Below are 13,682 nucleotides of genomic sequence, written 5' to 3'. Positions count from 1 at the left end.
CACTATAAAACATTTTATTTTTATAAAGTGGGATATAAAATTCTGTTAAGTGGGTATCCATATCAAGCCAAACCTGGGTGACTTTAGAAAAGCTAATCAGGGTCAGACCTGTTACTACTTGGATGGGAGACTTACAAGAAAAGTCATGGTGGTCATTTAAGGAAACATTTAACTCCCATCTGAATATGATGATGTATTATTTTATAGTTGCAATAAATAAAAGCACGTATTTCTGAAGGTTTGTTTTAAACTCTGGAAGTAACAACGTTAATGTATTTGTATCAGAATTCTGTTCCAGAATACTGAGAGAACATGGGAAGAAATGGAAGCCAAAATTAATTCTGACAATGAAGTGCCAATTTTAAAGACATCAAACAAGGTGGGAAATCATTTTCTTAAATTATGTGCTTTGCAGTCTTGCTATGAAAAATATGCATTGATGAACTTGTTGGATTTATATATACAAACGTTTAAGTTTTGAAATAAATCTGAAAGTCAAAAATCAAAATGTGGGATTAGCTCAGGATTTGGATTTTAATCTTATTTCTTTTGCATATTTTTACTTTTGAGGAAGCATGCAAGTAAACATATATTCTACTGACAAAATTCACACTGTGGAACTCAGCACTTGAATTTTAATATAATAGAGTGAAAACCAAAAAGAGTTTTAAAATTGAAATCAAGTTGTAAATCTTTAAAAGTGAATTTAAAGAAAATATGTAGGTATATGTTGTTTTAAAACAAGATTGAACAAGTATGAAACTAGGTATAAATTGGTTTAATTGAATTTTTTTAAATGTACACTATACAACTGGCTTGTTTTGCTAAAGTTCATCAGTATTTAATTTTTTAAATCTAGGAAATCAGCTCTATTTTGAAGGAGCTTCGCAGAGTCCAAAAACAACTTGAAGGTTTGTAATACTTGCTTTCATAGTTTTTTTTTATATAAATGATTAGCCTTAAATAGATATGATTAAGTTTTGAGAAACAGAAAGCTGGAGATGTTGCAATATGCCATGTGTCGGAGTGTAAAACAAGACTTACTTTGGTCTTCAGATAAAACAAACTGTCTGCCGAGCAACTTCAAGGGAGGAGAACTATATGTCTGCACTCAAGGGGTATTGGAAGTTTCAACTGGTATAGCCATGATGGCGAACCTATGGCAAATGTATCGGAAGTGACACGGAGAGCTGTCACCTGTTGCTCTTCCGATGATCTTCCGGTTTCTGGTATGTGCATGCGTGCTGGCCAGCTGGTTTTCAGTTACGTGGGAATGCTGGAAATGGGAAGAGTAGTCACCCGGTGCACATGCGCGTACCTGGCGGCTGTTCTTCCAATTTACAGCAAGTGCATGCGCACTGCCCACCTGCTCTTCCAGTTTCTGGCGCACAAGCACATGTGAAGACCAGCTGGCCAGCACACGTGCACACATCTCTGTGCTGGAACCCGGTTCATCTTCCCGGCACATGCATGGGCACCAGGTGGCTGTTCTTGTGGTTCCCGGCACAGGCATGAGTACCAGCCAGCTGGTGTTCGTGCATGCATGCATGCCAGAAACCAGAAGACCAGGTGGCCAGTGCGCAATCTGCACACCAGAATCCAGAATATTATCTTCCCAGTGTGTGCATGCGCACCGGATGGCTGTTCTTCCAGTTTCTAGCATACGCATGTGCACCCGCCAGCTGGTCTTCGCAGGCACACGTATGCCAGAAACTAGAAGACTAGGTAGCCAGTAAGCATGTGCATGCCGGAAACTGGAAGAGCAGCTGCCCTGCGAACGCATGAACACCAGGCTGCTCTTCTGGTTTCTGGCATGCGTGCGCGCACATGCTTCCATTTCGGCACTCGGTGCCCAAAAGGTTCACCAATACTGTGGTATAGAATGCAAGTAGTTGCTTGGTGCAGATGCCATCACTGCTTCATGAATTGCACTGGTTGCCAGTATGCTTTCATCTACAATTCAGAAGGCTTCAATTCAATTCACCTTTAAAACCCTTCATGGCTTAGGACTGAACCCATTTACTAATGGGACAGTGTCCCCCCAAGTCTCTCTACCTGTCTAGCAGGAGAGGTACACTCCCAAGCAGTGGCGGATTCCGGATCCCGTTGCAATTGGTATGATGCAACAGGGCCGGGCGTCCACCACATGGCGCAGCACACACATGCATACGTACCACCTGCAACGTTCCAGCTGCTTGGCAGAGCATCGCGCAGGCACCGTACGCTCTGTGCACGTGCGCGTAAGCCCTGATCGGCTCAAATACATGTAAGGAGGGCGGGTGAGCCCTCAGGAGCACTGTACAGGAATGGTACCTGGTGCTCCCAGCAGGCACCGGTATGCCCATACTGGGGCATACCGATCGTATCCCACCACTGCTCCCAAGTATTCTCAGTTAAGGAGTATTCCATAAGGCTTTTGAGATTTGGTTTTGTCCCCAAGCCCGGGGCCCAAGCCATATGATAGCAATAGCAATAGCAGTAGACTTATATACCGCTTCATAGGGCTTTCAGCCCTCTCTAAGCGGTTTACAGAGAGTCAGCATATTGCCCCCAACAATCTGGGTCCTCATTTTACCCACCTTGGAAGGATGGAAGGCTGAGTCAACCCTGAGCCGGTGAGATATGAACCGCTGAACTGCTGATCTAGCAGTAGCCTGCAGTGCTGCATTTAACCACTGCGCCACCTCGGCTCTTGATATGATAAAGTCTGTCTTCTAACTACGGTATGTGGATACAGTAATGAGTTGAATGATGCCCAACTACTATGCATTTTATTTTTATAGTGTGTATTTTATGTATTTCATTGTAAGCCACCTAGAGTCACATATATGAGAGGGGCAGCAATATAAATAAAATAAAATCAATATAATTCAGTCTTCACAAAGTAGTTGTTACAGAATGAGCTTTCACAGCTTTAAATTATCTGCCTGGAGTTTATGCTGCTGAAATACAGTAGTGGCCAATATTGTGGAAACCTTTTGGGAAAAGTGTACAGTATTTTTGAGGATTGATGGCTAATAACACCATTTTCTTTTGGAGTAGTACCATAAAATTATATATCAATGTAAAGATAATTTAATCAAGAATGTAATGCAATAACTTTTATGAAGGATTTGCTTTTAGAATAGCAGTTATAAAGAAGAAAAGTGAAACACATAGAAAAAATGAGATATACAAAAATTATCACCATGTCAGTTAATAGTTGAGTAACCTTTAGCATGAATTACGGCCTTACGTCGTCTTCCCATGGAGTGAACCAACTCTTTTAGTTCTGCAGCTGTTATAATATGGAACCAAGATTGAATGATTGCTTCTATTAACTGGGTTTTATTGCTGGCTATATTTGGCCATAACGTTTCATAGAATACAGATAATTTTACAAACTTTGTTGCATTACATTCTTGATTAAATTATCTTTCCATTGATACATACCTTTATGGTACTACTCCAAAAAAAGTAGTGTTATTAGCCATCAAACCTCAAAAATACACTTTTTCCAAAAGATTTCCACAATTTTGGCCACTACTGTAGAAGCCGTTCACTGTCCATGCGCTCAATTATTGCTGAAGTTTCAAACATCAAGTGAAAAAATAGGTTGGAATTTAGTAAGAGAGCTGATCATGCTTCTTTGTTTTTCTTTTTGGCAGTTATAAACGCCATCATTGACCCAAGCGGAAACTTGGATTTGCTCACCAATAACAAGAACTGTTCTGTGTTACAACCTGAAGCAGCTAAAGTCAGGACTGCCAACAACACTTCTGGATCTGTGTTGGAGTCTTTGTCACCTGTCAAGAAAATGAATTACACTCCGAAATCGAACTTTGGGTCGACTGGCCTGCAGGATAAAACATTTGTTCCAGATGGGGAGAAATATGTGATCTGACAGAATATTTTCTATTGCTTATCCTGTAGTATGTCATTTACTGTGACGTTTAGTATTGCATATGACTTGTGTGTGAGTGGTTGTGGGCAAGTCCACGTGGAACAGTTGTTTAGATTGTTAGCACATTGCACAAAACGGGGGGAAAGGTACAATCTCTGCTATGTGGGCAGTTGAAGTTTGGGTGAAGCCCTTTGTGGTGAAGAAAGGCTAATGGTGTGGAACAACACATCCACAAGATAATTTTTTTAACAGAAAGCAGTTCGGTGTGCCATTCTTCTATTGTGCCATAACAAAGCAGACCCTGCATATTCTTCATTCTCTATTGCCGAAGCTCTGATATGTTCTCAGATATAGCCTGTTCATAGCAATTGGTTGAGTTGTATATAGGATCCATTTTGAAAATATACTTTTTGAGACAGTGGATAGCTGGTGCTGTATAATTAATTTTAAATACGGAGTATTCAAATGGTTTGTTCGGGATTTATTTTTCATACTGTCAGGTAAAGTTGAGGCAGCATAGCTTGCTTTTACAAATTCAGGAGCGGTTGCCTGGAAAATGTCTTTGAGGAGGAAGCAGAGATGATATTGAATAATTTTGCTTCCAGTCCTAAGCTTTCACTGTTCCACTGGTTAAAAGAGTGGAGACAAGAGAGCTGTGAATATGGCTGCATGGTTTTCTGTATGTGATTCATTTGAAAAATTCCAAATAAGTAGTTCTGTAGGAGAGGATTCAATGACCAAATCAGGATTTTGTATAGCCAGGTTGCCAAATTCGTACTGTATCATGTTAGTCTCCATGTAACAAAGGGTTTGTGTGCTCTGAATATTTTTTTTATATGCTATCTAAAGAGGGGCATAAGAATAAATGTTCCACAACTGGGCAAGTAGTCACCATGTCTCCCCAGCACTTTGATGGTAAGGTTTACACAAACCCTTTAACCATGGCCTGTTAAATAAGCTAGAATAGCTGAACTGACACAAGACCCATCTATAAACCATTGTAGTAACATGATCACAACTTGCTAAGCCACCATGTGGCTTGTTTGATTTGGGTTTAGCATGATGCTTAAACTTAAGCCCAAGAGGGGATACTTGGGCTTAACCCAGTTGTGTGGATCTCGTTTTGTTTATGTGGATGAGCCACTCTGGACCACGCACAGCTTGGTGCAATTTATGACTTAGTAGAATTTTGGGTGGGGTCAGTTTAAATGCATTCTTTAAAACTTTAAGCCAATATTCCCCGTTTGTGTGTGTGAGTGTACATTGAGGGGGAGGGCTCTGCAAAGCTTAAGGTACAGGTACCAATTTTGCCTATAAATTGCACAGTAACACAATGTATTTCCAAATCATGGCTCAGGCTACTTTAGTGATGGCAGATATCATTTCCCTTTTGGGACTCAGGCAGAGCAGAAAAACTATAGTTTAGCTGCTAGGCAGAAAAAGTTGTTCATCCTGGCTTATTGTGTAGTATGGATCTAAGCTAACCACAACTCAGCCCGTGTATACTTGGTCTGAATCTCACTGACATCCATGCACTATTTAAAGAGCAGAAAGGTACAGGCCTTTTCTGTATCTCTAGGAAAACAGTTTTGAGCATAAAAAACAAACTTTCTCCATATCCTTCTAATTTCAGGGTTTGCGGGTGGACCTTCAACAAGGCATGCTCAACAAGCCCCCATGAGATGATCCTCTCATGCTTGGTTCAGCATGAACCCACTCAACATGGGGAAAGTAGCATGTTGTATCAATAGACAAGTGTTTCTCAGTCATGACTTCTTGAAGATGTGTTTGAAGCATTGATAGTTTGTAGCTTGAAGTTATGCTGACGGGGGAATTCTGTGAGTTGGACTTCACACATCTTCAAATTGCCAAAGTTGAAAAACACTGCAGTTGACATTATGCTGAACTTTTGGTTCCACCAAAAAGCGGATTTCTCTGACTTCCGAGCTGGCCATATGGAATCCCATATCCCTTTCCACTCCAAATTATAAGATGGGAACTATCAAAAATTATTTGCCACAAATAATGGTGATATCGTAGCTGTTGCCTTAAAATTGCTGAAATGAATGTAGTTCCTGGGATATATCTTGGAAATTATAAAACACAGTTTTAGTTTAATGTAGTTTCTAGGAGAATGTAAGTAAATTAAATTGCTCCAATATTCAGTGTTATCCAATATTCCTGTGCTGGGAATTTGAGCACCTAAGAACAAAAAGCATGAATTTGTCCAACTACAAAACAATTTCTAATATTGGTGCCATCCTTTCTTGAGTCTCGATGCTAAAACTTGTTTGGCTGATGATGTGTCAAGTGAGTAGTGCAGTATTATAATTGTATTATGTCTGTCCTTTATAAACTTAAAACCAATATCAAGAATAACTTTGCAAACATTTTAAAATGCCTGTTTTTCCAATTAAAATGAATTGTCCATTTGTCAAATCAGCAATGGTTTAAATAGGATGAGACTAAGAACAGCACTGTTAACTATTTGAAATGTTTATTGATATTAGTTGACACAGGGAAGTCTTTTATAACATTCACTTCATTTTTAAATAATTGTTGAAGGCCACCAGATTAAATACAGTTGATAAGTGAATTAAGTTAAGAAATGAATACAGTTGAGAAACAAATGCAGTGTAGAACTACTGTATTTACAATAATTTATTCAGGTCTGAAAATGATGGATAGTGTGGATATATCCTACAGAGCAGCGGTCCCCAATTTTGGCGGCCTAGCGGGGGCGGGGGGAATGGGTTTGTGAGAGTAGCAAGCCGGCCCGCAGCCAACTTGCATGAGCGGTTGGGCGGTGCACACATCCACATGCACAAACAGCTTGAGCAAGTTGAGCTGTGTGCATGGGTGTATACGCGCTGCCCCACTTCTTCACACAAGTTAAGGGTGTGCGCATGTGCACCAGCCCACTGATCTTGAGGTCTGCTTCTGATTAGGTCACAGACCGGTAGTGGGCTGCAGTCCGGGGTTTGGGGATCCCTGCTATAGAGAACATATTTAAAATGTTAAATTCTAGTAGAAATAAAATTGGTTTGGAAAATAAATGAAAAAAAAATCAATTTAGTTGCTCTGAGAAAATCTTTGCTATCCAGTTGGATTTTACTTGATTGTGCACGGGTTAAAATAATGTAAATGCTGCTATTGATGTTGAGGCACCAAATAAAAGTTGCCAGTACTTTTCCCATTAGAAACTGATCCAGTTATAGATTCATTTATACAGCTTCTGTTTAATTGTACCTGATGGTTGCTTGTAAACTTGTCTCTGAGTCATAGAGATGTCACATTTCAATTCTTACCACTCATCAAATTTTTCCATCGTCGTTAAGAACCCAAATCTTGTAAACGCATCAAAATTCTTCACCTTAACTACTGATGTCACACTAGTCCAGATTTGCCCGCACCAAGTCTACATTAGATTATCTTCCAAATATACTGTTGCAGAGAAGAGAAAGGCTGTGTTTGACTAAGCTTATGAAAAAACCCTAGAAAAGCACTTTTGTATTTATGCCATCTTCTCAGTCAACTTTCCCCAACAGAATAAATTGTAAATTCATAGAATGTAGAATTCTCAAAGTTCCCAGGCAACATTTATCTGGGGAATTCTAGAAAATGCAGTCTTAACACACGTGGAAGGACATTCACATCTGAGCATATGTTTCATAAATTTTCAAGCCTAAGGTGAGGCGTTTGTCCTAGTCCAGGGCTACATCTATGTATGAACATCCAAAGGGCATGGACATAGAAGTCTGGTTTGCTCACAAGTAGCAGAAAATACTTGGGCTTACCCTACACATAAAATTAAAAACTGAAACAAACTAAGGCTATACAATTAATATATTACAAACAGATTGCATATTACTTCTGATACACTTAAGTCAAAGAAGAAGCCATGTGGCTTTGTTATTCTTATATTGGATCCCTCTAGTGCAATTTGCATACAACCTGTTAAACATTTAATCCCAGTATGTGGTGCAACCTAGGTCCCATTTATTTGACTTTCTGATTAAGAGAAAGTCAAATAACAGGACCTACTTGCATATACCCAGTTTTGTAAAATTTAATTAAAACCTTTATATTTGGCTAGCCAGTTTCAAAAGATTACAAAGCCAAGATCATTTGAAGTTCGGTTCCACCACAAATGCGCGCACAACAAAAGCGCGCCTGACTAAACCGCGGTGACAAAACCGCGCGACGAATGAGCGACTAATTAGCCCTAAAGCATGCCGACAAAAGCGCGCACTTTTGAAATCGCGGTTTTAGCGCCGCGGTGTTGGCGCGCTTATGACGTTAACGCTTTTGACGGGTCACGTTGAAGTTCAGTGACAAATGTTTGATTTCTTCAGAGTAGGTAAAAAATTTGGGGTGGGAGGAGCAGCTTATCCCCCCTAGGTTCAAATGAGTGATCAAGATTGAATGAGTATGATTCATTAAGAGAATGTTTATCTGTTTGAAAAAAATGCTGTCATTCTCATACTGGTGGTAATAACACTATCATATAGTCTGAGACTGTGCAGTAACATAAATGTGCTAAATAAATACATATCTAAAAACACTGAATAAAAGCAGTTAATGGGGGCAATTTTTGCCCATCTCAAAGTTTTTGTATAGATTTCAAGCAGAGGTGTGTGTACATATGTTTCTGCACATTTGCCAATAGATAGTCCTTGCTTTACCACAATCAAGACTGGCAACTCTGGTGCTATGCCACACAATTAAGCAAGACATCACATGACTACAATTTATAATTTCACGCCAGCTTCTTCATTGACTCTGCTTGTTGGAAGTTAGCTGTGAATCATGTAAATGGAAATCAAATGACCCTGGGATGCTGCATAAATTCAAAGACTGTCTATAAAGTTACTTTTTCAGTACTGTCGTAACTGCTAAATAATTGCTAAACAGGGCAGTTGTTAAGTGAGGACTAGCTATGGCTGGGTTCAATTCAAATTAGGAAAAATTTCAGAGGCAAGTTTTCAAGAATGACCAGCTGTGTACATTAGCAGAAGGAATAACTTGTTCTCATTTCACCTAAGAGAAATGGATTGGGCGAGTGTTTTTCTACATCACATGAAAGCAACCCAATACAACCTGTGTACCCAGGAAGGCTTTGAAACCAATTGGAAATGATAAATCTCTTTACATGATATCTTAGACCTTAAATGCACACTTCTGTTTAAGCTGTACAATGAGTGTCTTAAATATATATTGGTACATTTAAAAAAACGTAATGAGTGTGTGTCCCCAAGTTATACTTAACATAAATCGAAGGAAACATTTGCCCTGAATGTTTACAGATACCTACTTTTGAAAGAAGTGGGAGTGTAATTTGCTACTGATTTTTCACTTTCGTAAATGGATTCCTCCCTCCCTCCCTCCCTCGGCAGAAATGAATTCCTGATCTTGCCACTGTTGAAGTCCAGAAAACTACTTGTTCACTTTCTGTTGTGTCCCCTGCTCAGTGGTGCCTAAGCATCTGCTGATTGTTACTCTGCTGAAACTGTTTTCCACTGTTAAAAACATTTTTTCACAGCTATCATTGTATCTGCATGCCACACTGAAGCAAGCTGAGCTGTACGAGAGTTACTGAAATTCAGCTTTGTGTAACTCAAAACTTTTTTCAGTGACTTCCATTTTTGGTTCATCTTTTACTTCGTTTTGATGTCCTCTTTGAAATACTGTGTATAATTATAAGATCCATCTGATTCCTGCAGACCTTCAATGGGATGCTTCCCTCCCCTTGTCTTAGATTTTGTTTTTTAAAAAATCAGTAATTTATTTTGCTTGACAGGCAGTTTATCTGTACCATTTTGTTTCTGAAAAATGTGGATGTCTTTCAAACCAAAATAAATGGTTATTTTATATAATTTTATCACACATTTGCTATAATAAATCATTTTCATACTAGGTTTATACAAAGTTAAGAGGGCTGAGCTAATATCTTTGGAGGCCTCAAGTTGGGAAAGGTAAGAAATACAACACCTGTTTGAATCTGTAGAAACAGATTTTCTTTTTAAGGTTTCAGACATCTTTCTGACTATAAAATGCTGGGGAGCAAGGGCAGGAAGGAAGGAAGGAATAAATCCATAGCAAGCAAGAGAAGGATTGGAGAATTGCTGCTGCTCTGTCTTCCACTACACACTGACCTAATGCAAGTGAGCTTGGTGTAAACATTTTTAGGCGCCAAAACAACACCATCCCTATGGAAAAGGGCGGGGGGGAATAGAAACATGCTAGAAGGAACCGCAAGACTGCTCTGCTCCTCTAAAAACCCCATGAGAGCTTTATCTGATATATAGAGGCACAATATTGCATATTTAATGAAATAAAACAGGACAATTAAAGAATCTCAGATAAAAAAACCCTTTGGTGGGTGCAATCTTGAATAAAGACTACTGCATGGTGCAGAATTTAGTTTTCAGGTTCATTGGGTGATTGTTGTTGCCTTTTTCCTCACCTTAGTCTCTTCATCTCTAGGAGTCTCCTTGAACTTCCACTGAATTTCCAAATTCCTAGATTACTGCCTGCCTTTCCTTCTCTGTCTCCAGCAGTGGTTTAGGATCTATGCGAAAGTGAGTTGCAAGATTAGATCAGTAGAGAAAGTCCTATTCTGCTAGGTCAGACTTAGGCATTTTATGGTCCCAGGCCATATCTGGCCCTTTGGCTCTCCCTATCCGGCCAGCATGAGGTCAATTGGAAGTTAGAAAATAAAATGTGAATAAGTAAGCTGCAGGGAGTGGGAGAAGCAACTCCTTTAGTCGGCTAGCAAGAGAAAGCTTTTCTGCACCTGCAGCAGAAGAGCAGCGGCCAGGCTGAGGCAAAGGGAGGCATGGCTTCATGTTCCCCTCCTCCCTCAGCACGTGGGAGGCACCAGCAGCAGAAGTAAGCTCATCTTATTGGTTTGGTCCTCCATAACAGTCTCAACTTTTCGTGTGGCTCCTTTAGACAATTCATTGCCCATGCCTGTGCCAGGTGGAAAATTCATCAATGAATGACAGAGATGCCCCTCCTCCCCTTCAGTACAAAAAAGTTGGCATGAAATCCGGGTGGATTGCCATCCTCCATATAAGCAGGGTTTTTCCTCCACCAAAAAGCAAGCCAAATGTGTCTGTCTAAAGACAGCAAGAGGAAATTGCTTGACTGCATGCGTGTAACTGCTGAACAGGCCTGTTATGTATCAGATTAGCCTTAATCTCTAGCTTTCATTATTACCTAATAATGATTACCTCCTCATTGTAAAGGAGAAATTCAGTCAATGAAATAGAGCGGGAAATAGTTTTATATGTTTGTAAAATCAGCCTTCTGATAGTTGCCAAGAGATCTGGTTTGATTTATAGGCCCTGTAGAGCAGCGGTCTCCAACCTTGGCAACTTTAAGACCTGTGGACTTCAACTCCCAGAGTTCCTCAGCCAGCAAAGCTGGCTGAGGAACTCTGGAAGTTGAAGTCCACAGGTCTTAAAGTTGCTAAGGCTGGAGACCACTGCTGGAGAGGCCTGAGATGGGGCTAATTTCCAAAATGGTGAGCATGGGCCATTGAAGACTCTTAAGAGTCTTGGTGTGAGTTTTCTCTCGAGATGGCCTAGATTAGGAAACAGGAGGCCCTCATTATGGAACAAAGAAGGCTTTGCAGATTCAGCCCCAATTTCTACACTTACGAATGTATCTTCTTTTGGACATGTTGAGAAAGAAACTTGTATTTAGGATTTTGGAGGACTCTCTGTTGGTAAGTAAAGATACAACAGGAGAAAGCTGTGTGTTATAAATCTTTGTACCCACCCAACCCACAGCCCCAACTGCCCTTAGTTTTATTTTATGTTTTAAAAAAGTGGGGGGGGGGGAGTTAGTATTTGAAAGCAAAGTGCTAGCCTCTAGCATTAATGTTTTTTTTAAAAATGGGTCTCATAGTCATTGTTATAAAAACATGACTGCAGTCCAGGTCTTTTTTAGAAGACTGTGCAGTGTGTTTACCTGAATTGAAAATGGGGGTATAAAATTGATAAAAACATAAAGGCACGGTAAGAAGTGATTGAGAAGAACTTCAGCTAATTGTTTTTGGATAAATGAGTGTTTTGCAATCAACCAAACTTGCCACACCAGTCACTTTGAGAATAGGCAGTCACCTCTGACAGATATTTTGTGAGAATATCAATAAAATCATTTCAACAGTGCGCCACCACACACCAAAATGACCTGCTCTCGATTTTGATCTGGAACGGACTAATAACTCATTCTAATCATTATAAGTAAGGATATGAAACAAATAAGGCTCATTCATATAATACAATTCAATTAGTTCAGATCAATGTGAGGCCTCTCTAGGTTGAACAGGCTGTTTGAGATTGTAGGCTTTCTGATCTAGTCTCAGAATTTTTTATTTTAAATGGTTTAAAGAGCCCCCCCATCTCACATTGACGACTCTGGATGTCATACAAAGGTTAATGTATTATATTCTGCTCCTTGAACATTAGGAAAGCTATTCAGCCAATTCTTTTCCTAGTCCTTAAACTTAAAACGTTGATGTCCAACAGCACATGAAACGGGATGTCTGAGTTTCTTACATACTGGCAATTTTTATAGATTGCTAGGATGCAAAGGGTGCAGGGAAACTATAATTTTTAGCACCACTTCTTGTTTTTAATTAGTATTTTAATTTTACTGCCAGAATGAGAGAAAAATAAACAATTGGTGATGCGAATAGGTTTGGGGAAGTTTAATCCATATTTTCCATTCATAGTTTCTTCTGCGCAGGGGTGGAGGAATCCAAAGGAAAACGGACATACTTTTTCGGGGAATATTAGGATTCTTCTGAGAGTATCTTGAAATATGTAATAGTAATTAAATGTCTTCTCTGTTCTAGGCTTTACTTTCTTCATTTTCTCCCGATGCTTGCATCTTTGATCTTGTAGCTATTTTTTATATTATCTATGGTGCTGAAAAATGTATATACATCTCTATTATGGAATATTTTTCTAGCAGCCATTTCAAGCATTCTTCAATGTGTCAGAGGTATCATTAAATCTGAACATAGGTCCTCACATAATTTGAATAAATGGATCTCTCCCACCAATTAGTTTGTATGGATTGTATCACTACTGACTAGGAATGGGAGCAATGACTGACTATTTTTTTTTACAAATATATAGAAAACTATACCATGTTTTCCCAAAAGTAAGACAGGGTCTTATTTTCTTTTTACACACAAAATATGGCTTGGGCCTTATTATGAGGGGAGGGTTTATTGTTTTGGAGTTGCCGGGCGGCTGCTTTCTTGCGAGTGGGCTCCTAAAGAGCCGGGCACAGCCTCATGGGCGAATGGCTATGTTGCGCTGTCTCAGCAGCACAGCATAGCAGCCTTGAAGCGACCACATTCATTTGCAGCCATCCGACAAACCCCCTTTCCAGCCAGGCACAGTGCCATTCACTGACCTAGGGGTATCGCCAAGCCGCATGAGCGCCTGTTCACTGCCGCCCGGCTCCCGCGGCTTGGCACCTTCGAAATGGCAGTAAGTGGCACGCTGCACGGCTGAAGGGGTGGTTGCGCAAACGGCTGTTCCGCTCTTGCTCATGTGCCTGCCAGCCTCACAATGCATGGCCCAGCTCTCTCTGCAGAGCCAGGGCACCTCTGCTGTCATTGCTGCCGCCGCCGCATGGCTTTTTTTGCAGCTTCCAAACCGAGTCTTCCGGCAGTGGCCACTCTGGGCGTATGCTCTATGGTTGTACGCTCTGCCAGCAGCTGGCCCAGAACCATAGAGCGTATGCCCAGAGCAGCCATTGCTGGAAGACTTGGTTT

At 40.2% G+C, this 13,682-nt stretch overlaps 1 protein-coding gene across 5 annotated transcripts in view; it reads left to right on the top strand.

Moving 5' to 3' along the window:
- Window positions 1-9,769, top strand: part of CEP170B (centrosomal protein 170B) — a 72,367-nt gene extending 62,598 nt beyond the window's left edge. For all 5 annotated transcript variants that reach the window (XM_087727062.1, XM_087727055.1, XM_087727085.1 and 2 more), the window contains 3 exons: window positions 286-379; window positions 860-911; window positions 3,648-9,769. In XM_087727062.1, the coding sequence (XP_087583188.1) occupies window positions 286-379; window positions 860-911; window positions 3,648-3,883 (382 nt within the window). In that variant the 3' untranslated portion in view covers window positions 3,884-9,769. The remainder of the gene's footprint in view (window positions 1-285; window positions 380-859; window positions 912-3,647) is intronic.
- Window positions 9,770-13,682: the final 3,913 nt, after the last annotated feature.

The sequence above is a fragment of the Thamnophis sirtalis genome, unplaced genomic scaffold, assembly GCF_051295495.1.
Source record: "Thamnophis sirtalis isolate CommonGarterSnake01/CBP01778 unplaced genomic scaffold, rThaSir2_p1.2 scaffold_1, whole genome shotgun sequence".
NCBI classification, from domain to species: Eukaryota; Metazoa; Chordata; class Lepidosauria; order Squamata; family Natricidae; genus Thamnophis; species Thamnophis sirtalis.
The sequence above is the reverse complement of the archived record's forward strand: the minus strand, read 5'-3'. Positions and strand labels throughout refer to the sequence as shown.